This window comes from Anguilla rostrata, chromosome 2 (assembly GCF_018555375.3).
Source record: "Anguilla rostrata isolate EN2019 chromosome 2, ASM1855537v3, whole genome shotgun sequence".
Taxonomy (NCBI): domain Eukaryota; kingdom Metazoa; phylum Chordata; class Actinopteri; order Anguilliformes; family Anguillidae; genus Anguilla; species Anguilla rostrata.
Window position 1 is genome coordinate 63,381,752 of NC_057934.1, and position 24,801 is coordinate 63,406,552.

The 24,801-nt window shown below is 43.7% G+C and overlaps 1 protein-coding gene across 2 annotated transcripts; it reads right to left on the reverse strand.

Annotated features, from left to right (window-relative positions):
- Nucleotides 1–12,928: 12,928 nt before the first annotated feature.
- On the reverse strand, nucleotides 12,929–23,845 carry LOC135248801 (disks large-associated protein 5-like). 2 transcript variants are annotated; one of them, XM_064323743.1, is made up of 20 exons: nucleotides 23,686–23,845; nucleotides 22,466–22,709; nucleotides 21,454–21,638; nucleotides 20,664–20,723; nucleotides 20,439–20,478; nucleotides 19,894–19,983; nucleotides 19,478–19,564; nucleotides 19,230–19,310; nucleotides 18,960–18,997; nucleotides 18,455–18,708; nucleotides 18,221–18,355; nucleotides 17,790–17,878; nucleotides 17,258–17,418; nucleotides 16,876–16,974; nucleotides 16,327–16,561; nucleotides 15,325–16,078; nucleotides 14,924–14,981; nucleotides 14,191–14,380; nucleotides 13,948–14,000; nucleotides 12,929–13,476 (listed from the first exon to the last, which is right to left on the reverse strand). In XM_064323743.1, exons 2-20 carry the CDS (start codon nucleotides 22,701–22,703, stop codon nucleotides 13,369–13,371), a joined length of 2,955 nt encoding a protein of 984 aa, XP_064179813.1. In that variant the 5' UTR covers nucleotides 22,704–22,709; nucleotides 23,686–23,845; the 3' UTR covers nucleotides 12,929–13,368. The 2 variants fall into 2 exon arrangements, with proteins under 2 accessions (XP_064179813.1, XP_064179812.1); XM_064323742.1 differs by having other exon boundaries at nucleotides 19,230–19,313.
- Between the last annotated feature and the right edge of the window lie 956 nt (nucleotides 23,846–24,801).

Below are 24,801 nucleotides of genomic sequence, written 5' to 3' on the forward strand. Positions count from 1 at the left end.
CTGATATCAGAAATTCGATTTTAACTAGTTAAAATGCATATTATTGATATCGGAAATTAAATTTTAACTAGTTAAAATGCCAATTCTTGATATCGGAAATTCTATTTTAACTAGTCAGATTTAAAATGTTTTTCTCATTCATTTCAATGGGAGTTGGAATTTGACCTAGTTAAAATGCCAATTTCTGATATCAGAAAATCAATTACTGATATCAACAATATAATTTCAACTAGTAGTTAGAATTGGAATTTTTGATATCAATAATAGAATTTTAACTAGTTTTAATTAGAATGTCCAATTTTAACTAGTTAAATTACAATTCTTGATATCAAGAATTCCCATTTTAACTAGTTAAAATTCAATTCTTGATATCAAAAATGAAAAGTCCCATTGAAATGAATGGGGAAAACGCTTGAATTATAACTAGTTACAACTGAATTTCTGATATCAAGAACTGCATTCTAACTAGTTAGAATTGTATTTGTGATATCCTCTAGAAAAGCTAAAACGGCTTGCCATACATGACAATGCTCTAATTAGAGCAAGCTACCTAGTAGCTGGCTAATGCTAGCTAGCGATCAATGTTACAGCTGGTTAGTGCAATTACGATGAACAACAAATAATATTTTCACTTAACTAAAAAAAAAATGCATATAAATTTGTGTAAAAAAAAAATGCATATGGTAAATGCATATAAATGTGTGTGTGTGTGTGTGTGTGTGTGTATGCACACACACACAAATATATAGATCACTTTCCAGTGACAAAAATGAGATCAACTTGCCTCAAAGATGTTCCCCACAGGCTTCTGTTTTGTCACTTTTACTGCCTTGGGCCTGGAGGTTTCCTGTATTCGTTGCCACAAAGCCCCTGTTAAAACTCCACCCCTGAGTAAAGGGCAAGAGTGATGTGACTCATTTATCTTCCTGTTAATAAAACATGTTAAACTCATTCACAGATGCCTTTGTTTTATTGGGTTAAACATAGAAACAAAGGACTTAATGTGTACCAGGAAGCCATCAACAGACATCAACGTAGATTAAAATGAAATGAAGGGTCAAATTAATTTAAAGCCAGCACATACACACATTACATTTTATTTGGCAGATTCTTTTATTCAAAGCAACGTACAATAAATGCATACCAAAGGTCACTGGAACAATTACAAGACACGGGTCCTATAAGGTATAATGCTCATTTTGTAACAGTTATTCATAGCCATGAACACATTAAGTCCATTTCACACAGTAAACGTTATTCTCTGACCTAGCCTATGCTAAGTCAAACCAGGAGGCATGGCAAGCTGCAACATCAAGATAATGATACAAAGTACAGTATAAGTGCTGCGTGGAGGTACATGTAACAAGAAAGTGGCATAGGAGCTAGATGTGTAACATGAAAGTGCTACAGGAACAAAGTACACACATTTAAGTGATAAAAATGATCCCAGATTGGGAGTGCCCTGCAGAGTGATGATAGTTAGTTAGTCCAGGTATAGTCTGAGGAGATGAGTCACAGCAGAAGATGGGCAATGGCTCTCCTGCACAGACACACACACACGCACACACACAGTACGTGCGGATAGAACATCTTGTATCCTCCACCAAGGCTTTTTTATTTTTTATTTCTTTCTTTCTTTTTTTTGCAGCAAGCCACATGTAAACTCCATTACCAAGCAAAAAGTAATATTTCACGATAAGGAAATAACCCAGTAGATACAGCTGGTGCTATGACATGATAAATGGTGTAATAATTGCGCTGCTGCTGCTGCTGTTTCATAGTGTTTCCATGGCCCACAGCACAGAGGTTGTTGCTCATTATGGTTGCATTTCTATATTTTCTTTCCAGCATCTCAGGGCAAGTCATGAAACATGATAGCCATTGATACATCTTTCTGTTGTAGGATCTATCATCTGTATGGCATGTCCTGCTTATTGTTATTATTATTATTATTATCGTTGTTGTTTTTGGTTGCTTGCTGTAGACATAATTTGTATAAAACTAATGGACATTTTCTTTCGGTACAATAATTGTTAAAAGTGCTAGTTTGTGAAGGCTGTGTTGTCCTTAAAATAGCTCATTTCAGACTCAGAGGAGAAAAGGGGAAGCAATCTTGAATTAGGCCAGAAACATTTAATGTGAAAGAGACAACAGAAAGAACGAAAGTAACTGGAACAGGGGTGTGGGTGCAGAACATTAAGCAGTCTAACATATCAGTACTTTACATCGCACTGCGAAATGTAGTGCGTTTGTGATGAGAGTAAAAATGCTGAAAGATGTGCACAAAAAGTCGATTTCAAAGTTGAAAAGTGATCATACAATCAATGTTATCTAATCGTCCATAGACATGGGGCCTATCAAAGATCCACCAGCGGAACAGAAACTTGCATGAACATCTCTCATGGTATTGGGTATTGAGGAACTGAGTATAGGATTACATCCTGGTTCTAGGAATCAATAAATCATCTGAAATGGAACATTCTGAGATGGTGCCAGGTACTGTATGTGTGGTATGATTCTGCAGTTCTATTGGTTGTAGGTAGCTTGTTCCACCACCAGGGGGCCCAATGAGGCGAGTAGGTGAGGTCTCCATACTGCACAGCCATAGCTGGAGAGCAGGCTGAGGGTCATGTGTAGACTTTTTGGAGGGCATATGCTCAAAATAAAAAAGGCACCTGTGGCACACTGCACACTACAAAAGGCTGCTCCCCAACAGGGCTATGCTTCAGCTGTCTCTAGCTGACAGGGCATAGCTGTTAGCATGTCTGGTCTGCATCTAGCACCTGGTGCAATAGTGCGCCAACTCATTAACCCGCAGAAAAGCAACAACTGCTGCGTCGTTCAGAATGCACCTGCACCACTCTCGCCAATGGCCGTCCCTGATACAACTGCGATTCGTAAAGAGGACTTGCGCCCGTACCTGGTAAGCCCAACCTTTGTCCTTGTTCGCACTTTGCGCTGTTGTGTTGAAGATCAGGGGCAAGCTCTGGGTCCGGGTACGATTGGCGTATCCATCAAACGGTGACCACGTGACTGCCCTGCGTGGGCTGTAATGATCCAGCTCGTCTGAAGCACTGCAGCTGGAAGCGTGAACACAGCCACAAAGTTAACGATGGCGTCAGTGTCCTTGCGACATGTGGTGACTCATACTCTTGCATACTGTGGCTTCTTGATGCCAAGTTGCGTTCAGCTTGTTTTGGTGTCAAGCAGGCTATAAATTCCTGGCTATCGAACACCGCTGTCACAGCGGGAAACCTTCGAAATGTTTATGGTATAAAGTTGCTGTATTGATGAAGCTGGCCATACTGGCTGATGTGTTTCTTTTCTTTCTTGCTTTAGAACCAGTGTTGTTCTTTCGTTCTTTGTAATTACCTTTGTTGTTTATATCCACATTTGGAATACCCAACTCTAACTCTAAGCATGTCTCATCACTGCAACATCCTCTATCAACTTGGAAGGGCACTAGCACACACGCATACGTGCGCGCACACATGCACACGCGCACGCGCACACGCACACGCACACGCACACGCACACGCACACACACAATGAAATGCATGCAGGCAGCAGGGACTCGTTCTCTCTGTACAGTCCACTAGGCGGGCTGCCAACTGGAAACCCAGTGATACGGGGTCATAAGAATTTCCATTTTGAGCACTTCTGCTTTTAAAATCAGATGTTGCGCCAAGCCCAGGCATTGTTGGAAATACCGAATGAAGTCAGAGCAGCACCGTCTTCATTATTTTTTAGATTCAAAACACTTTCCATTAAAATGGACGAAAGTTGTCAATTAAAATCCGTAGTGTTCGAGCTGGTTATAGTCATTGGGTAACTAAACTCTGTGCAAAATGATTTGAATGAAAAAAGGAAAGGGAAAAATTAGCAATAAAAACACAGGGCAGAATAAAGGAATTGAGTATAAGCCAAATTAAAAGGGAATGTTTTGAGGTGCATTTTACCAATTGCCAACTGAGTCTTCTGTTCTAATGTTTTGTGGGAGAGTGTTTCAGAGTTTTGGCTGAAGTAGCAGAAGGCATTCACCACTTTTTTGTGTTTAACCACAGGTGCGCTGAGTAGGCCAGTTGTATCTAAATGTTCAAGTTAGCACATAAAATGACAGATAAGCTTGTATATAAAAGGGTGCTAAACCATTATTATCTTTATAGACAAGTAACAAAGGCTTTAAAATGAATTCTAAAATAAACTGGAGGCCAATTTAAAGCAGCAATGAAGGTTGTAATATGGTTTATTGTCCTGGTTTTTGCTAAAATTCTAGCAGCAGTGTTCTGAATAACTTCTATCAATAGATTTCTTGGGCGTACCAGGAAATAGTCCAGACAGCTAGAAATAAAATAATGTAGTAATTTTTTTGGCATCTTGCTGAGTTAAAAAGGGTCTTGGCCACCTTGTCTATGTGTGATTTAAAATTGAGGTCGGCATCTAAAATATAACTCCCAGGTTTCTGACTTCAGATTTTGTCTGTAGAGGCTTGTAACATAATGTTAGTCTGATAAGTTACATTCATTCCCAATACCACAATGTCTGGTTGAAATCAGAGGCAGACGGACTGTGTTGCACCTGTTCATTGGTGCCAGTGCAGCAGTCAGAAGGCCAGGGTGGCAGCATGTCATCCATCCCTCCATCCCTCCATCAGTCCCTTTCCTCCAGCTCATGACCTCTAGGCTGTGGCCTGCAAAGAAAAAGCGAAGCAGCTGCTTAATCCTTTATGGTGCAAGATCACAGATATGTGATTAGAATGTTCGCAACTGAACATTCTGATGCTGATGTAACAGTCGCTACAGACAATTGAAAGCAAGTTCTGGAACACTGACTTAGAATTATTCAAGAAAAAAAACATTCCAAAAACACCTACCCTTCAATTAAGGGTTAATATTACTTGTTTCACAGGCATACATGTTCCTGTCTGTGCTCTTCCAAAACTGATAGAGTGTTGCAATGAGCACAGCTGGTGAATATTACTGGGGATTCAAAATTGGGAAGAAAACAGCATACTATTGTAGGAAGAAGTGATGTATCCCTTATACTTATGTTGATAGTGTTACTTATGTTCAGTTATTTTATATAGTCTATTCCCTGTAATAGTTCTGACATTGCAGATGCATAAGGACAATAAGTCATTTCTTATTATGAAATTAGAAATGCAATCAAAAAAATGTGACCTTTTTCTGATATCTTACTTTGGGACTTTTGGAAAAAATCATAACACAATATAGTAGGCTATCATCTACACATTTCCTTGATCCTTGCACAACAAAAAATCTACCATAGCCCCTGGCTGATAATTCATACCACAAATGAGTGAGGAATTTTTGCATTTTAAAAGTTCCCACATCACAAGCGTCTTAGGGACGATACACGAGAGTTTGTCCTAAACAGGAGTCGTTCTTCTCTAGAGTTCTTTCATTTCCTGACCACTTTAAAAAAAGACCGGCCTGCACTCTGTTCATACTTCACGTCTTATTCAGACAGGAGACAAAACTGAAAAAGTAACAGATAGAGAACAGACCCGAGAAGATGCCGAGGCTGGAATTGAACCCCACTGTCCCGCGGGGCAAGGCTACAGAGACATCCTCCGTCCGGGCAGTGCCACACACCTTGCCTGCTTGCTGCTTCACAACAGAAAAGCAAGCCAGTATGTCTACAGCCAGTAAATCAACAAGGTTTTTTCACACCGGTGACAGTGGCAAGAGTATCACTGTGTCATGTTCCCTGTTGAATGAGATGGATAACCTCATCCGTCCAAGTGCTGATCAGGACAGGAGATACAACCTTAAACTTTTGTGAAAGGAAATTAAACTGCATTGGCACTGAATCACACTATCGGAAGACTGGAAAGTAGGACACAGCCCACATGGCTGGCAAATCAAAAAATTTTTAAATCATTTTCTGGTTTGGACAACATCAAATTAACCCCTTAAGTAACACTGGCCCATATGCGGGTTTATTTGCTTACATTGTCTTTTTTAACGGTGAAATTTTCAATCAATACTGACCATGTACAGAGTCAATTTATCAGTTAATCAACACTAATACACAGTTCTTTGGATAACTATATAAAAAACAATTCTGTGTTCCAGAACATGAAGGAATGGTGCAATCAACCTGAAACACAAACAGGCCAGATTCCCTAAAGGTAACCGCTTAATCTATCAGGGATGGGGACAGACAAAAACAATCACTCCAAAGAGAAATATTGAGGGCTACAATATTTTCAGGGCTTAACAAAGCCTCAGAATATACTCAATTTTCTTATTGTCTTCGGAAAATGCATAGGTGCCCATTCAATTTCTATGTAGAGAATGAGAATGCACTTCCTTAACCAGAGGTTCTTGGTCTGGTGCAGTGTGTATTTTGGTGACGACTTGGTCTTTATTTGACAGGGCATCGCCTGACTCGAACACACACAGTAAGCACATTCTATTCTTAACTTTTATTCTTCTTCCTTCTTCCCCTAATCTTGTTACATCTTATGAAACAACACTGGAAGAGAGGGAGGTGGAAAAGGGACTATCCTTCAGTCTCCATATATTTGCAAACAAAAATGTATCCAACATTCCTATTTATTTACTCATCATTCATGTCAGGTTTTTAATAATTACTATTATTATTTTTAGAATAGAGAAGTTCTCAGTGAAAAATATTGTTTTGTTTCTTTTAATCCGTCAGTCAAACATACTGTATTTTAAATGACACAAATAAAAAATACTTTAAGCTGACTGATGGTTCCCAGCTAATCAAAAATAAATATGAAAATCATGCTTCCTCCAAGGGGCTTATATATGAGTGTAAGGATGGTAGAGACAAACTTAATTAGACACAGCACTGCTCCACCATAGATTAGGATATGCCCGCAGAAGCACAATGAGGTCAATGTGGGGAAAAATAAAAAATAAAATGGCCTGTCAGTATTAATGCACTAACTCAGGCAATTCAGGTTATAAAACATAATAACTGCAGTTCCTCATTTTGACACTGCTTGGAGAACGCGGCTACTGTAATTACGGTTGGCATGTTATGCTTTTGTTTAGTGTGAGATAAGGTAGCTAGTGCTACCAAGTGGAAAAATTCAACTGACTGTAAATGGCCAAAAATTCTAAACATGCAAGCTGTGCATGCCCAGCTTGTCCCTCACAGCTATATGAAGACATCTTATCAATGTCAGCCAGTGTTGCCTTTCACAGGAAAGCACTACACTATACTGTTTTATATCTGCAGTGAGAATGACAAAAGACATGTCAAAATGGGGATGATTTAGTAGTGAAAATAGCTTATTGGATATAAGAGGGGTCGTCATGCAGATGAATGACTCCCACACAAAGTTATGCTTTCACACTCAACAGAACTTAATTATTGCCGTCACCTAGCCTGAAAAATGCCTAGAGAGAATGTGATCTTCAGTTGCTCTCACAAATAAAATACAACAGCATTTTCAAAATGGAATTTTACCAATTGAAAATCATTAAAGGGTAAGAATAACTCATTAATGAGTATCCTGTGTCCATTCCAATTGCTGGAGCTATTATAAGCCTTACCTGGCCTTTTGCTAAATACCTGAACACTGTATGACTAATTAAGCATTTCTTGCAAATCTACCAGCAGCCGGTAGCTTGATTGTCATGATGTAGCCTGTTTCAACTAGTAACCACCAAACAATTTAGGAATCTTTTTTTTTTTTTCATATTGAGATGTGCTTTATTAAAATGTACATTTGGTCCTGTTGATTAAATTAGGGTTAAAACTATTGAAAATCACCACAAAAAATGTAACTTTTTGGAAAGTTATTTCAGCCAATTAAATTACTCAATGTAGGGTAAAGCAAAGTGAAATAGCTTGGCAGAACCGTCACATGTAATATTAGGCTGAAACTTCCAAATTACAAATGTATCTGGTTACAAATACTGACATTTTAAGCAACAGAATGCATTCATATGAATATAAAATGACCTGGAAGGCCATCTGGTTTGGTAAATGAAACTGTCTTTCGTACATCTGATGCCACATACATTATGAAAGCAGTGAGGCAGAGGGTGTCACAGATGAACACCAGGCCAAGAGCTCAGACTGTGCCAGCATTAAAACACACAGTTACAAGCACCAGGGTTTCCGCCAGTGTATTGCAAGACCGGCGGCCCGCAGGGCCTAAGCCCAATTTTTTTTAAATGTATTTTTAAGATGTTTTTTGAACAACAGGTACAGTGGGACGGCTCGGTTGAAAAGCTCACCATCTGTTGGTTAAAACGTGAACGCACTGTAGGAAAGCAGGTCTGAGATCAGTGTTCTTTACCCTCATTGTGCATAGAGTGACGTTCAACACTTGACGCTTCCAACTAACACAAGCTAACGTTACCTAGCAAGCCACCATTGGGATGGCAGGTATGCCATCCCGCCAAGTTACGCCTTGGCGGGAGCATGCCCCATTTCTTATTTATTAGGCTAACTAACCTCGTTACAAACTGCGTTATCACTTCATCTCGTCGGTAAGTAGGCTACATTCTTCTTATATTAACTTAAGCAGTGTGTAGGTAACGTTAAAACAGTAGCATGAATGCAACGTTCGATATATTGACTTGTTTACATTTTGGACAGATGTGGCTACATAGTAAATCCATCGTTTCCATTGCAGCACTTTCGACACAAGTAATAACGGAAAAATCCTGTTTTAACGTAAAAATGTGTTAACAGCGGCAAAATTTGGCTATATTTAGAAATACCATCTTTGGGGAAAAAACGCTACGGTCAAGGGTCAGGCACTCTTCACGATAAGAAGAAATTTCAGGATTTTTTCGATATTGCTTGTGTCTAAAGTGCTGCTACGGAAACGACGATTGATTTACTGAGGAGCCACATCTGTCCAAAATGTAAACAAGTCAGCCAGTTTTCACGGTTGGGAAAAACTTTTATGACAACGTGGTCATGTTGCTAACTTAGCTAGCTAGCCAAACAGTCAGTAACACAGATATTTACTTTGTGCCATTTAGAGATAATGTCAAGGAGGAAAGTTAGCCTACTGTAAAAGCCAAAAAACCTTAGGCAGTTTTTTAAATGTTTAAATGTGCCCAGCATTCCAAGGCTTGTTGTAAGATTCAGTAGCCAATCAGGACTTGAATACAAGTTTTTTGTAGTGTAAAAACCTTGAAATTATTTATTTTAGTTTAATTTCTTTTGTTGTTGTTGAAATGTGCCCAGCATTCCAAGGCTGTAAGAATCAGTAGCCAATCAGGACTTTTTTCAGGTTTTTTGTAGAGTGCAAAAACTTTGATATTATTTATTTAAATTTAATTTAAGTTCTTTTGTTGTTGTTGAAACCACAACATTCCAAGACTGTACATTGTTGTCAGATTCTTTGTAAGACTCTGCTATGCTGTAAATAGTTGATTTTTAAAAATGTGTGTTGAATAAATGACTTATTTATAACAACATTCACATTACGTAGTCATATTTTCAAATCTCCAGTCAGCTTTTAGCACTGACTTAATGTAGGGCCCTATGAAATCTGTGTTATAGCCTTTTTAAATTCTCAATTCCGCAATTGCGTCCGTGATTCTGTTATCACAGAAACTATAGGGCCCTACCTTAATGCTGCCATCAGTCTGTCACAGGCCCACGCCGGGTCCCCATCAAAAACGACACTCGGCCGCCGGCCCGCAGGGCCCTGTCAAAAGATACTTGTCACCGGGCCTTTTCCTCCAGAAACAACTTTAGAAACAACTTTTCTGGAGGAAACCCTGAGCACCTTATTTCTTGTGTGAAACAGTTAACAACTATCTTCAAATGTGAAAGTGTCTTTTTTTTTTTTTTAATTGTTCAAACTTTGAATCTCAGCTCAATGGTAGCACATAGGCATATACCCATAACTTATCAGGAAAAACCTTGTTTTTTTCCTAAGCTGATTTAAAATGCAGACAGTCAGTCAACTAGCGGTCTCGTCAGCTGACACTTACCATTTGAAAAATTATGAACGCGTGCTTGGCTGACTAAATACGTTCTGTTCAAGTGCGGTACTAGTGTTCTGAACATTAAGAGCTCGTTAAGTTAATGTTTGTCGGTAGGCCGCTAGTCTACATCCACCGCTTTGTACTTAACACTGCAGTTAAAGGTGCAACCACTAAAACAAGCTTAGTTTAATAGTCTTCTGTTCACTCTGCAAGTGCTCAACTCCATACAAAGCCCACTTAACTTTCCATTGCCAATAACTTTGGAGACAGCTGCACCACTAACAAACAGTCGGTCTGCTTCCTAGCACCGCATGCTGTTTCTGCAGTAAAAGTACTGGCTATATTTAGGCCTTACTGCTGATAATTGGTAATGAAATGGCACTGGATCATGATTATGATCTGCATCCAGCACAGGGTGGCTCAGTCCTGCTGGTTGCAGTCTGAATCACTATGCTGAGCAGAAACGCAGTTTTTACGGCAGGAAACTCCTGAGGCAGACCAGCACCAAGAGAAATATTTCCCAAGAGGTGCTAAAGGAGTTAGACATTGACTGACTGCATGCACAAAATGATAACAGCTCTCCATTTTTCTCTCAAGTTGGTTTCTTAGTCAAAAGATTTTGAGAAACATTTTCCCTCAGGCACCAATCGGCAAACACGAACCAAGATACTCATTTTATGAACACTCATTTTGGAACTCGAGTCTGTAGTCAAGTGTTCTCATCTGTGGAGAGAAATGTTGTGCATGAATGTGGAACTGTATAATGTTTTAAAATTTATTTTATTAATAACTTTATTTTTTTTCAAACAAGTCAGTCAGTAATGATGCAGATCCTAAAAAGGCAAGAGAAACAGCTTGGACTCTTTCGGAAATGATCATAACTACTAATCAAAGCAGTATTTGAAAAACAGAATTTTAAATACCTAGTTGTAGCCCCATGGACCTCTCAACCCTAGATTACACATAATGCTTTTATCAAATGAACTCACTCTGCGTATTGTGTGCATGTGCTCTTGAAACAGTGCCTATTCAGACACCCCCATGCCCTTAACTTAGGTTCTGTCAGTATAGTCAACTTCACGCTTTTCAGAGGTTAAATTGCTCAATCAAAATAAAGCAAATGGGCCCCAGTCTGCACTCCAAAAGAAAAACACTCACTGTGCTAAAAAAAGCTGTGCTGCCATCATGTGGAGAGATAAAGAAGTTCAGCTGCAGGTGTAATGGCAACAGAACACAAAAGCACAGAATTTTCCTAATGGAAATACTCACAGAAATACTTACACAGAAGCGCAACAGTCAGTCAATCCTGATGAATCAAAATGCCATATGAGTCACATTAATAATCAAAACAGACACAGAGTGCCAAACCAAAGAATGGTCAATGAGAAATGAATGCAAAACAAAGTTCTGAGGGAGGAGGGTCTGGGTTTGGTCATGCAGGCGTACATAAACAGGTATGCAGGCACTGTGTATAATACAGGTCACCCTCAGTCTCTCCCCTTAGCTCTCTGGTAAGACCTAATGCAGGGGTCACCAGCCCTGGCGAGCCACAAGGTCCACAGGTTTTGTTATTACTCAGGACACAACTGGTTATCAAAGTAGTTAATCACAAATAACGCACCTCACCAGGTATCTTGGGTCTGAACAGGTTGCTGAAAAGCAGCACGCTGTGACTCGCCAGCACTAGCGATGGTTTCCAGAGGCCTGTTCCAAACGGCAGGATTAGAGAGTTAGCAGGATAACTGCACAGAGTAAAACCCAGAGGAGCTCCATTTACCTCGGCCCAAGTCCCAGATTTGGGAGGGTTCCGGCTTTTACTCAGTGCAGTTATCCAGATAACTCTGTAACGCTGGTTTGTAGAACAGGCCCCTGGTCTGTATGACATACAGGGCTACAGGGTATCTTCACATTTCTGTCATTTCCTTCAGTGAAATGCAGGGTCAGTACTGCAGCAGTGTCAAATCGTGTAAAAGCACCATCAGGGGAAGAAACTTTGGAGTTTAATTTTGTGCAACAGGGAGCAGGGAGAGCAGCAAGTCTGTTCCCAATGGATCGTGTTGTTTCTGCAGAACAGCCCCTGGCACATAGTTTTTCAATCTTGCTGCTGTGACTCGCACAAGTACTAATTCTATGAACAAAAGTGCAGTCTGTTAATGCATCACATACAGTCACCAAAGCACTAAAGCACTGGAGTGTCCAATCGAGTCACTTTATCTACTGCTCTAGCCCACTCTTAGTTAATATACTGCCCTTCTCAGCAAGTCGGTGTTCGCATTAAAACTGCATCTACTTCAAGGTCTCTTGTCATGCAGGTCCTTGAATTTTTCAATGACATTTAGACCTCCAGGCTGCAGGGGAGGCAGAGGAGCCACTGGAATTCTAATAAGAATAGTAGCACAAACAGTAGCAGATATTACCTGATATCACACAACGGTCTGCACAAACAAAAGGTTTGTTTGGAGAGGTTGGTAGGGAGAGAGATGCATATTCTTCCAAATTTAGACATATTTTGGCATTTAATAGACACTCTTATCCTGAGCAACCTAAATTCATACATATATATATATATTTTTATTTTATTTTATTTTATTTTTTTTTTTACACAAGACCTTTATTTAGCCAGGTGTTTAAAAAAACAGTTCAGGTTTACCTCTTTCAAGGGAACAACACAAGTCCCCAAGCTGGGAATCAAACTCGGAACCTCGGTCTCTCTCCTTAGGCTTCCGAATACTTGATCACTAGAACTAAAACACTTAGATTAAGTAAGGTCGCAATGGCCTTCATGCTATACCATTTCAGAACAATCATCAACAGAAGTACTGTCACACAGGGTCACACATGCATGCACACATGACCACCACAGAACAGACACAGGTTGAAGTACTTCTCAGTTGCATAAAAACTGATTCATAAACAATATTCACAGGAACTTAAAAAAATGAAATAAAATCATTTGACAAGTCAAACATTGATAAAAGTATAAAACCTTTATTCACCACTTCCTTTTCTGGTCACAAAAATCTAATTACCAGGATATTGTATAACAGCTTAAGGAAGGAAATCAATTTTAAAGACCAGCTGCTCATCTCTATGCAAATACCTAAGCAATCCGAGGAAGCTGGTACACGTCAAAATCCATTACACCCACAATCTTCTCCACAAAGGATGGAGGTCACTCTTAAGACACTAATGATATATAAATAAAATTCTTTTTGAGCGGATAGAAATAAGGGAAGTGTAGGCGGTGTCAGTTTGCAGTAAGCTGTCTCAAGCATCATATCCATAACTCTGAAAATGCCGGTGTGTGTGTGTGTGTGTGTGTGTGTCTGTGCGCATGTCTGTGTGTGTGTGTGTGTGTGTGTGTGTGTGTGTGTGTGTGTGTGTTTGTGAGCGCGTGCATGCCAGCACATCCTCAGCGGCCACAGGGAGGGGTGAAGGTCATGAGGTCTCTCTCACACACTGACTGCCGCACTCTGTCCCGCGGCTCAGAGGTAAAGAGCAGCAGCTCTCCGTCTTCCAGCTGAGAGACAGAGACAGACAGAGACACACAGACCAAACAAAGGAAAGAGGGGAAAAAGGGGGCAGTTACATAGCCGGTTATCATTACGACAGACCCATCTTGTAGCGATGCCTCATTCAAGTTTGACTTGTAATACAACTCTAACCTAGCCTATGCTTACTGATGTTCATGCTTATGTAAAACTTACATAATGACTATTGTGCCTCATCTGTTTCGTAGTAGTCCAACAACCTTCGATATGCACTTATTGTACGTTGCTTTGGATATAAGCATCAGCCAAATAAACGTAATGTGGACTGGACAGGCACACTGGAAAGGCGTTTCACGCAATCAAAATAGCAGCAAAGTACACGGCCTGCATTTTTACAAGCAGACAAAATTAAATTAATGGCGTAACACACAAGAAGAATAAAATAACAGGTGCAAAATAAAGTGCAGGATTGTAAAATAGAAGGAGAGAATAAGAATGACCTGGTGTGCCTGCGGGGAGAACGTGTGTCCGAGGGGAATCAGCGGGACTGGGGCTGGGGAGGAAGAGGAGGAGAGAGAGGACGCATCAGCACGAGCAGACCAATCACTATTCGCCAGCGCACTAGTGCATTCGCGCAGGGCTCGGACCGAGCGGCAGATTTCCATCCATTATTCAGCAGAGGCAGCGTGCGTATGTAAAGGTGTGTGTGTGTGTGTGTGTGTGCGCGCTTGTGTGTCAGATACCCGCGTGCACCAGGGAAACTCCCTCCGGCTGCCCCTCCAGCTGAGGTCCAGGACTGTCCATCTGCACGTCGGTGCACGGGGACGTTGCCAGCAGCGGCGATGCTTCCATGGCGACCGCAGCCGACTGCGGCGAAGGGCTGCACCTCAGGGTGGGCCGTAGGTAACGCTCAAAGTCCAAACCTGGAGTGTTCTGACATTACATCACACGCGACTGGTCATACAACTGCAAGCTGCGTTCATCCAGATTAACAGAAGAACCCAAATTCAAAACTGCAAAATGTACACATTATTGATTGATTACCAATTAGTACACAATAAGCACAACGCGGATTATAAACAATTTGACACCTCACGATGGCAATTATTTTTGAACGATGCAAAAATAAATAAGATTTAATTTTCCCATGACATTTTTTATAAGTGCTTAAGAATCTATCTGCTGATGAGTACAACTACTACCTACTAATTAGTTAAAAACATGCTTAAAAAAATATAAATAATTTTGTTTTTAATTAAAATTTTGTTTTTTTGTTTTAACACCATTCTGCTGAGGGCAATGAGGTGAAACGTCATCAATAACTTCCCCTAATTTTACAGCCTGATAAATAGTTCTCCCACAATTTAGGCCAATTCAATAAGCAAGGGTCAAAGGTCAACCAACTCCCATGGGGCCCGCAGAGGCTGCCTCGAGAGAGACGAGCAGGAGGGACCAGACAGCTGCCAGCTCACTCACCTCAGCGTAGGGTGCGTCCGGAGAGACGGCCATGCAGGCCTCAGAAGAACCAGCCGGGCTGGGGAAGGAGAGGAGACCGAGTGAGACCACAACTGCAGACAGAAACACAGCTCGCCACACTGGCACAAACATGCAGGCACCAGTTCAGCTGGGAGAAACAGAGACAACAGTACTGCAGAGCTGCAGAGAGAGATTACATTACATTACAGGCATTTAGCAGATGCTCTTATCCAGAGCGACGTACAAGTGCATTAGTTCAAGGTGCAGAGGTGCAAAATGGGATGGGAAGTGCTGAGGAAGATGATCACACACACACACGGGACAGATACATGAGACACTGAGGACCCACGGGACCGGGACAGAGGGACAGGGGGGCGCAGGCCGGACACCCGAAGGCCTACCTGTCCATGCTGCAGGGCGCTGGTGTGTGAGGGTCCAGGGGGGCCAGGAGGCTCAGGGAGGAGGCGGAAGGGGAACGCTGCTCAGCACCGTCAGATGGGCAGGGGGAGAGGGTGAGGCTTAACCCGCAGTCTGAAGCGGGATCTGCTGTCTGACAGGGGGACAGGGTGAAGCTTAACCCACGGCCTTCACCAGGAAGCTGATCTGCTGTCTGACAGGGGGAGAGGGAGAGGCAGAGGCTGCGGTTCTGGCCCACAGCCTCAGGCGTCAGAGCCTGGAGAGATGGGAAGGGAAGAACACTGCCGTCTGCTTTGGGCTCGGCCACACCCTCCAATTGGCTGGCTGTTTGTTCCGCCTCCTCTGGGGCAAGCCTGTACTGGCTGTTGGTTTTTGCCGCACGCTCTAGGGCCTGTGATTGGCTGGAGGGCTCTAGGGCTTCTTCTGGAGGCTGGGTGAGGGTTCCAGTACGCTCGGCCTGGCCCCCTGCAGGAGCAGCCACAGGCTGCCTGTCGTCATACTCCGACTGGCCACAGGGGGCGCCAGCATGGAGAGCAGGTTTGGGAGGAGTGCACTGACCCTGAGGGAGGGGGCGAGGTGTGCAGGCAGTGGGGGTGCTGAGGGAGAGCGAGGGAAGAGGGGACGGGTGAGCGGGCACAGAGGGGCGATGCCTCGCCGGGGTGGTGAATTGTGAGGCGGGGCACGGAGAGCCAGGGAGGGAGGGTACGGCACTCCTACGAGAGGATTGTCTTGAGGCCCCTGAGAGAGAGAGAGAGAGAGAGAGAGAGAGAAATATCAGGCAAAGCCCAGGTTGAAGATTTAAATTCTGCATATCGCTCAAGGGGATAGGGGCGCTGGCCCACCTGGGGATCGACCCTAGATTGAGTCATAAGCCCAGTCCCATAAACGTTACACTACACTACCGCCTGCTGTTTCCTCTGCAGCAGAGAGCGACACAGTGCAGCTGAGGAACGGAGGAAGAGGAGGCAAGGAAGAGGCAGTCCTACCGGGCACGCGGATGGGGCTCTCTACGCGGAAGAAGCCCCCGTGGAAGACCACGGTCTGGGCGGGGTCAGGCTGGGCGGCAGGAGGGGCGGAGTCAGGCTGGGTCTCCATGGGAGCCGACTCCGCCGCGCGCTTGGCTTTCATGGCCGCCTTCACCGCGGCCAGACGACTGCGGGCAGCGGCGCTGGCCCCGCCTCCGGCCCCGGCCTTCCCTGCGGCTGCAGCTGGGCGTGGCTTCTGAGGGACAGGAACAGGAAACACGTTTACACACAGACGGGAGTGGCTACAGCGACGGCAGGCTGGAGGACTCAGCCATACTCCTCCAATAGGAACGCTCAACATGCACATGGCCAGGTTTCAGAGCAACACAGAAATAATAATTAAAGACCATAATGATATAAGCGGTTAGATCCCAGACAAGACACATCGAGACTGAACTGTACTAAACATGACTCGATAATGCTTTTATTATAAACACTGATGTGATATTAAAAACACAGGCAGGTTCGTAGACTTCATGTACGAGTCACAGCACAGCTCATCTTGCTCACCTTGGTCTTTTTTGGGCGGGGTGGAGACTTGTGCTCCTCCTGCCAGCCTCTAGACTCCGCCTCTCGGAGAGCGTCAAACTTCCTGATCACGTCTTCCACCTGAGAGAGAGGGTGTGGGGAGGCATAGCACAGCCCAGTGAGCAGAGGGGTGGCAGTTAGGCAGCTGCTTGGATGTAAAAGTAAAGTAGCTTACACCATAGCGCACATTCTAATAGATCACATTATAAACACAACTACAAAAACCTGGCTAAAATTACCATACGCCATGCAGTCTTACGCAGGGGCGGCAAGCACACACACGAACGCATGCGCACACAAACGCACTCGTGCACAAATGCACGCGCACACGTCCCAGAGCTCAAACTGTCCCAAACGGACGCACCTGGAAGTAGACCATGTCCCAGAAGCCCTGCAGGTCGGTGCAGGTGGTGACCTTCTCCCCCCTGCCCAGCTCGCAGTCGTCCACCAGGCCCTGGAACTGGCTGAAGCGCTCCTTCATCAGCAGCCTGGCCTGGCCCACCGCAGTGCGGATCCTGTCCCGACCTGCAGGGGGAGACAGTGAGACATTGGGAGAGGGGACCCAGGGGAGGCGCGTGGAAAGCAGCCCCTCTCTCTCTCCACGGGCCTCAGTGCAGGCCACCATTCTCCAACGCATTTCAAAATAAAAGACCCTCGCAAATCTGCAGATGACCCCTGCACCTGTGTGAACTGAGCTACACATTACCACACTCTTCAAATGAATCAAACACTCGTCAGTGTCAAAGGAAACACTACAGCGTGTCATTCAACCATTTAATCAGAGGTGAAGGAGGTCCGAGCTCCAGCACCAAACACCCTGCCACGGCATTTAAAACGGTTAATGCTGTTCATGTTGGTGCTGCTGGGGCGGAGGGCAGGGTGCAGTGGACACTTACTCTCCTCAGGGATGGAGGAGTCTTCAGGCCGCAGATGCCACTCCTCACACAGAGAGCTCAGCTGGGCCGTCTCACTGGCCAGCACCGACCTGAGGACCACAGAGACGCAGGGTAAAACCCACAGCCACACGCACACTCAGAACACAGGTGGCACTGCAGTACGAGTAGGGAATTACACACGATAGCAAGGTAATTAACATGAATTACTTCAGTATGTATCCAGCTGTACAAGTGGATACCATGTTTAAAAAATGTATTTATTTTTTTAAAGGTGAAGTTGTGAAAGTCGCTCAGGATAAGAGCATCTGGCTAAATGCCAGTAATGAAATAGTTTTTAATGGGTAGAACTGAACTGGAGTGACAGCAGGAAGAGATGGAAAGTGCCGAAAAACCGAAGATAAACTGTGCGGCCTGCCTGCGCGACGCCTCACCTGAAGTACAGCACGTCGTGCTGTGGCTCCTGGGGGGAGAGAGGAGGCGGGAGAGAGGGAGAAGAGCGAGGGGGCTCCACCTGGTCCCGGGGGGGCAGAGGAGAGAAGGACAGGGCTGGAGGAACGCCAATGTAACTGAGGAAGAAGACGGGAGATTAGAACAGCGACCAGCTGGGCTGCGTTACGATTGACTACCTGTACAAATGGACTGCACACCTGTAATACACACACTACCTGGGAGTGAGGAAGGCGTCGGCAGAGCGAGGGGTGAGGGGGACAAACGGGAAGGGCTTGAGGCCACACGGAGCCTGGAACACAAAACCCTGAGGGGCGAAAGACCCAGCAGGCAGATTCTCCCTCTCCTCCTCCTCCTCCTCCTCCTCCTCCACCACCTCCTGCTGCTCCTCCTCCTTCTGTGCCTGCTCCGCTTCAGAGCAGGGGTCAGCTGGGCTGGTGTCCATCTCTTCCACCTCGGCAGGCTGGGCACACTAGGGAAATGAGCAGTGCGAAAATCAGTGACGAGACGACATTCTGTAAAATTGAAAATTTCCCAAACTTCTCCAAAGTTCCTTCCTTTACAAAAGCTACTTGTGTCTCGAGAGCATGCCAGGTCCGGTCACTTGTACACAGGCAAGGCTTATTCTGAGCATGCTGTTGACTTTAATTTCCATTTTTTTCCATTTCTCTCAAAAATAAGCCCCATTTGCACAACCCCAAACAGAAGACGGGTATTTCTCACCTTCTGCACTCTGGATTGTGCTCTTGTCGTGCTCTTGCCTGTGAAGAGAGAGAATGGAATCACGTGACCAAAGCCATCGCAACTTGAGCAGAGCAGGCTTTTATAGAAAAGGAAAAGGGTCATTCATTTCTGCCTGTCACAGAGCCACTATAAAAGCCACATGTTTATTTACCAGATATAAAATGTTAAAAGGGACAACAGCTGGTGTTTGAAAAGCGGCTTTGCTCCTGCACGTGCATATAAGGTCTCTCTTAATAGCATTTGCATTACCTTGTGCAGGGTTGCCCCTGCCAATAGGAGGCGCTGCAGGCTGCTTGTTGCCAGCTCTGGTTTTTGACACATTGGCAGCTGCTTCTGGAAAGAAGGAACGATAAAACAATCTCTGCGTTACTTCAGAGAGCTACCATATCATGACATCGACCCCAAAATAAATGTCAGCGAGTAGACAGTGTTTAATGGGTCTGAATGGACCGTTTATTGTGGTGTAACTGAAGGTGTGGGGACGCCCCCTGCTCTACCTGGCGCAGGTTTTCGTGCGCCCGCCAGGGAGGCCGTCTGAGACCTGCTGGCCGCTCTGGTCGTCGCGGGACGGACCGCTGCCTCCGCTGCGACACACAGAGGAAATGATTAACACAAGCGTGTGCCCTACAGAGTCGCACTGCACCTTTAAAAAAAAGTTAAACAGAGCAGGACTACTGAGGGAAGAATAGAACCAAACCATTAAAGACCACCAGCACATGAAAGCGATAAGCAGATAATAAAGACTACATGAAACCCCTGGGGGAAAAAAAAAAACAATACTAAAGCATATAACTTGGGAATACTGTGTTACACACAGCAAATGCGGCATCCATAAATGGGCTTAGCGCAGTAAGTAAGGAGCCCTGTAGCCAGATGCCGGATGCCCAGGCCTACACGGGGCCCTGTGCGGTACCTGGAGCTGCTTTTCCTCGGGCAGACGCGGCCGCGGACTGCGGCTTGCCGACAGCTCGGCTCAGTGGCGCTCTGATCTCAGCGGGGTCCACTACGGGGAGAAGTGACACACAGAAACGATATAGCTCAGGAGGTAAGACCGATTGTCTGGCAGTCGGAGGGTTGCCGGTTCAAACCCCGCCCTGGGCATGTCGAAGTGTCCTTGAGCAAGACACCTAACGCCTAACCTCTAACTGCTCTGGCGAATGAGAGGCATCAATTGTAAAGCGCTTTGGATAAAAGCGCTATATAAATGCAGTCCATTTACCAGAAACAATCTAAAAATACAAAACTCTAATTTCTGAAATGTTCAATCAACTGAAAAAAATATCGATTTTAGCATGTGCCATTTGTGTTTTAATTTTATAATTTTATGAACACTAACGTGTATTACCATGCATATTTCACACGCATTACATGGTGAAAAAAAAATACAAACCTTACAAATAAAAGAGGGGAAAAAATTTGAAGCTTCATATAAGAGTATGTTACAGAAAGCCCACTAACCTTTCCTGGATGCAGCAACAGCCGCTCTGTGCGTTGGTGGCTGATCAGGATGAGAAGATTTAACATGTCATATGGAACAATATTAAATGAGAAAAACAAGATTCATTGCAAGAAGTAGTCATAACCGTAATATTGTAAAAGTCACGAAACTGAATATGCTCAATAATTATCTGCCAAGCATGCCATTAACATGGAGATAAAGTTACAGGAAAGCAGCAGTCTTACCTTCTGGACCTGCTGCTTCATGGAGCGTGTGACTCTGCTGGATTGGGCTGGCACTGAGGTCTGAAGGGACAATGAGTGACAGTCACACACAGTCACTTTACACAGAGCCATAAGGCCACGGAGTCCACTACTCAGACCATCATCTACCTCTGAGGCTCCGAGGACGACATGCCTCAATTATGGTGAACCTCGGTCATTTTAGTCAGTTATACCACGCGTGTAACACTGCAGTTAGATATGACAAAAGACAATTAAAAGAAAATGTATTAAACAAAAAAAAAACAACATTCTTTATTCATATTTATATACAAGTGATACTGAACATCCTGCAGCAGGAAGATCCACCGTGTTCAGATTGGTCAATCATCCTGAATGCAGAACCCTATCCAAACGAAAGAGAGCAGGACCATCTGCCATGCAGCTGCATGAAAATGCCGCCAGTAACAGATTACTGAATGAGCACAGTCCTGAACATCAAAAAACGCATCTGAGTTCAGAACAATCAGAATAAATTTTTCCCGACTAAAGCGTTACCAGGCCCAACAACACCCAGTGAAATGTAGGCAACAGCCATGTGATAACCAACAGCGGAACCCAAGAAATCATACGACAACATTCTTTCACAGTTTGGATGGCCACAACAGGAAACACAATCTGTGAGCACACTCAATATGGCTAAGGCAGAACCATTCCTAAATGGAATGAGTGGCCCAAGTCTGGCCACTCTGGTTCTCACAAAAACCACATCCCACCGCTGTCATTAAACCAATCCACTCAGCTTCTGTCTCACCTTGGCCCTGATTGGTGCAGAAGAGATCTGGGGCAGTACGTTCAGGGGCTGGGGCTTATACACGCCCACCTTGAAGACCCCGCCCTTCTTCTCCTTTTCTCTTCTCGCTTTCTCTTTCTGCAGCTCCTTGGCTTCCTTATACCGTGCCAGCATCTTCTTCCTCTCCTCCACCGCTGCACTGCGGCCTGTGAGAGAAAACAGAAAACAAGCCCCATGGAAAGAGTGCACAGGAGAAACCAGCTAACAACAGGGATAACCCCAGAGGTCTGCTAGAGGGTGAAGACTGAGGACAGAAGCAAACTCAGGACCGAAGACTCGATTTTCTCCAAACTACAAGCAAAGTGGCATAGAGATGTTCGCTGGCTGAAGAATGTCCATGGTCCTTCTTAACACAGATTACTGTACATGTTGCGTTTTTGGTTTTAGACAACACTGAAGATAACAAGTCGTCATGCAAAACTACCCACCTAAAGACTGTAAATAAAAGAACAGCCGGAGCTGGAGTCTTGATTGAGCTGTTCACCCTCATAAGATATAATGGCAAAATGCAATGCCGATTTCAGAAAAAAAGGATGTGGTCTGTAATTAATTTAACTCAATGTGACAACCTACTTTTACATGTCAATTGAAGTTAAAAGTGAGTAGTTCCAGCTAGGCCCCTTGGTTCCAGTGAAGGCAAATCTTAATGCTACAGCATACAATCACATTCTGATGATTCTGTGCTTCCCCAAAAGTTCGGGAAGCCCCTTTCTTATTTCACCATGTGAATGCTCACACAGTGAGCTCCATATAGAAATCCCTGCAGCAATTCTCCAAGTATCTTTCATAAAGCCTTCCCTGAAGAGTGGAGATTGTTATAGCAGCAAATGGTGGACCAACTCCATATTAATGCCGATAATTTTGGATGAGATGTTGGATGGCAGGTGTGCAGATACTTTTGGCCATGTAGCGCATGTGCATACAATGTTAAGTTGGCAAAAAACGTAATTTAATACGGAAAGATAGAGCTCACCGCTTTTTACTTGGTTTTGCCCGGGTGCCATCTCGTCACTGGCCGCCGCTGGAAGCTTGATTACAGACTCGTCCAGGGACGATACCTCCAGCTCGGGTAGCTGGTCCAGGCGACGGTGACGGTTCACAGCGCGGTCCCGATTCTCCTTTTGGGACTGGGATCGCCTACGGGCCATCTTCACCCGCAGCATGGAGACACTGCTGTCCCGCTGGTAGAGGTGAGAGAAGCGCGTCTCCATCCTAGGCTAGGAGCACAAACCGTTGTATTTTTTTACACCGCACTCAGGACATCAATGAGACAGGGTTGATTTATTATTTTCCTACCACTTTGTGTCCTAACATACGAACAAAGCATGAGAAGTCATGTCACTAGGAAGCATGACATGGCTTCTACAGCGCTGCCATAAGCATACGACTTCAGACAATAATAGTTAGCTAACTTAGTTATAAAGTTTAGGTACCAATGTTAGCTAACTAGCCATGTTACATAATTTAGGTTTAGGAGACATGGCAATTCAGGACGTCTCGTTTTGTCTTGAGCGCACTGTCGTTAGCCAACGTTATAGGAAACCTACAAACTATTTTTTTTTTTTGACATAGACAAGCAGAAAGAACATCCGTACAATTTTACAAACATGATACATTTAGCCACCGTTCGCTAAGCAACAAAGAATACACCCAAATTAGCTACGCTAGCTACTCTGTGTTAACAAACATTCGCTTGTTAGCTAAAGGTAGCTAACCTTGTTCCCAAGATACCAGATTTATTATTATGGGGAAGAACACACGTGACGCGTGTCAAACATATCGGACAAATATCGTTAACGTTAGGTAAATTATGTTAGCTAATCCCCGAATTAGCCAATTATTTGACCAAGACTGCGAATTTCCATTAATCTAGCAAATGACGTTCAAATTTACGAGATGGGTAGCTAGTTAATGCTACCAAAACTAGGTAAACGTTGCGAATATTTCTGCTAAATATTAACGTTTTCTAACTGAAATATCAATTCCTTTACTGCCGTCTACTGAAAAGTAGCTCTAGACTCCAACAAAACTAAATGTTAGCAATGCTTTACTAAAATCCACCTAATTTAGACTAGACTACCGCAATACTTGGCGTAGAAAAAAGTTAGATTAACACAGCTCCTAAAGTTAGCAGAGTACTCTGTCCTGAGTACTTAGGCCGACAGCCTAATTTGAAATTGAAAAATAACTTACCCGTGGTAATTTGCTCGCTAAGTATTGTAGACTCTATATAATTTAGACAGCTATTAGACTAACAAACTGGCTAGCTACGACAACGAACCGAAATATGATAGCTATTCAGCATAATGGCGGGTGTAGTTTTGAAAAACTTGCTGCTGTGTACTGATTGGTCTTTTCTCTATTTTCAGTCATGACGTTGTACGGGGGCCGCGATCAACTGAGTAACCACGCGTCAGTTATTTTCATGTAACTAGGTTCATCTACAACTAGGTGGGTGGGGGGTGGGAATTTATATATATTTAAAAAAAAAAAAAAAAAAAAAAAGGGGCACAATTCACATTTTTTGCAAAGTTATACCTATTGTAGCTCTCTGCAGAATGTTGTAAGCATTGTCTCTGAGTTTTGTAATGCACTTGTTGTAAGTCGCTCTGGATAAGAGCGTCTGCTAAGAATCTATAATGTAATGTAATGCGATTGACCAATGAAATGGTTCAATGATAGACTAATGAAATTGCTCAGACACAAACGGATAGGCACTTAAACAAGAACATTAGCCACTTTTCCACTGTAGGGCCGAACCGTTACCAAGGCCATTCCGTACCGTTCCGCGCTGCTCAGTACTCGTGGGAACGGTTACGGGTTCTGTTTCCACGGTGGGGCTGCTAAAACCAGGACTAGGAAGTATCTAGTGAGGACAGCAAGTGACACGGTGGATCAGCGATCAGCGGCGTCCCGTTGTGAATGTAATATGTGCCAGTTGTTGTCGTCGCTCCCTATACTGTTTTGTTTTTGTTATGTTATGTTTCGTTGGCTGATGAAACGGACCAGGATTCTGTGTATTTTGGTCTGTTTTTGGTTTTTCTTTTTAGCGTATCCTCCACTGACCATCACTGTTGCATGCATTCAAAATACTACTAACTAACGCTTACATTACAGTGTGAAATATCCACATTATATAATACCACTAACCTATTTAAAGACTCTCAATCCAAAAATAACGTGTATAACCGAAATATTTTGAGCAGTAATACTTACATAAATTTTCGGTTACACTGACCTATAAAACGCTATTCCAAAAGCAAAATTAGACATGTTATAGGCCTACATCGTTAGAAAGCTTATACTCTC

Excerpts from the sequence above, each read along its gene's own strand:
- LOC135248801 (XM_064323742.1), bottom strand. The coding sequence starts at position 22,703 with ATGGAGACGCGCTTCTCTCACCTCTACCAGCGGGACAGCAGTGTCTCC. Across the intron at positions 21,639-22,465 it reads GCAAAACCAAGTAAAAAGCG|GCCGCAGTGCAGCGGTGGAG; the intron begins GTGAGCTCTATC and ends TTTCTCTCACAG. Across the intron at positions 18,998-19,229 it reads CAGGGGCAACCCTGCACAAG|GCAAGAGCACGACAAGAGCA; the intron begins GTAATGCAAATG and ends CTCTCTTCACAG.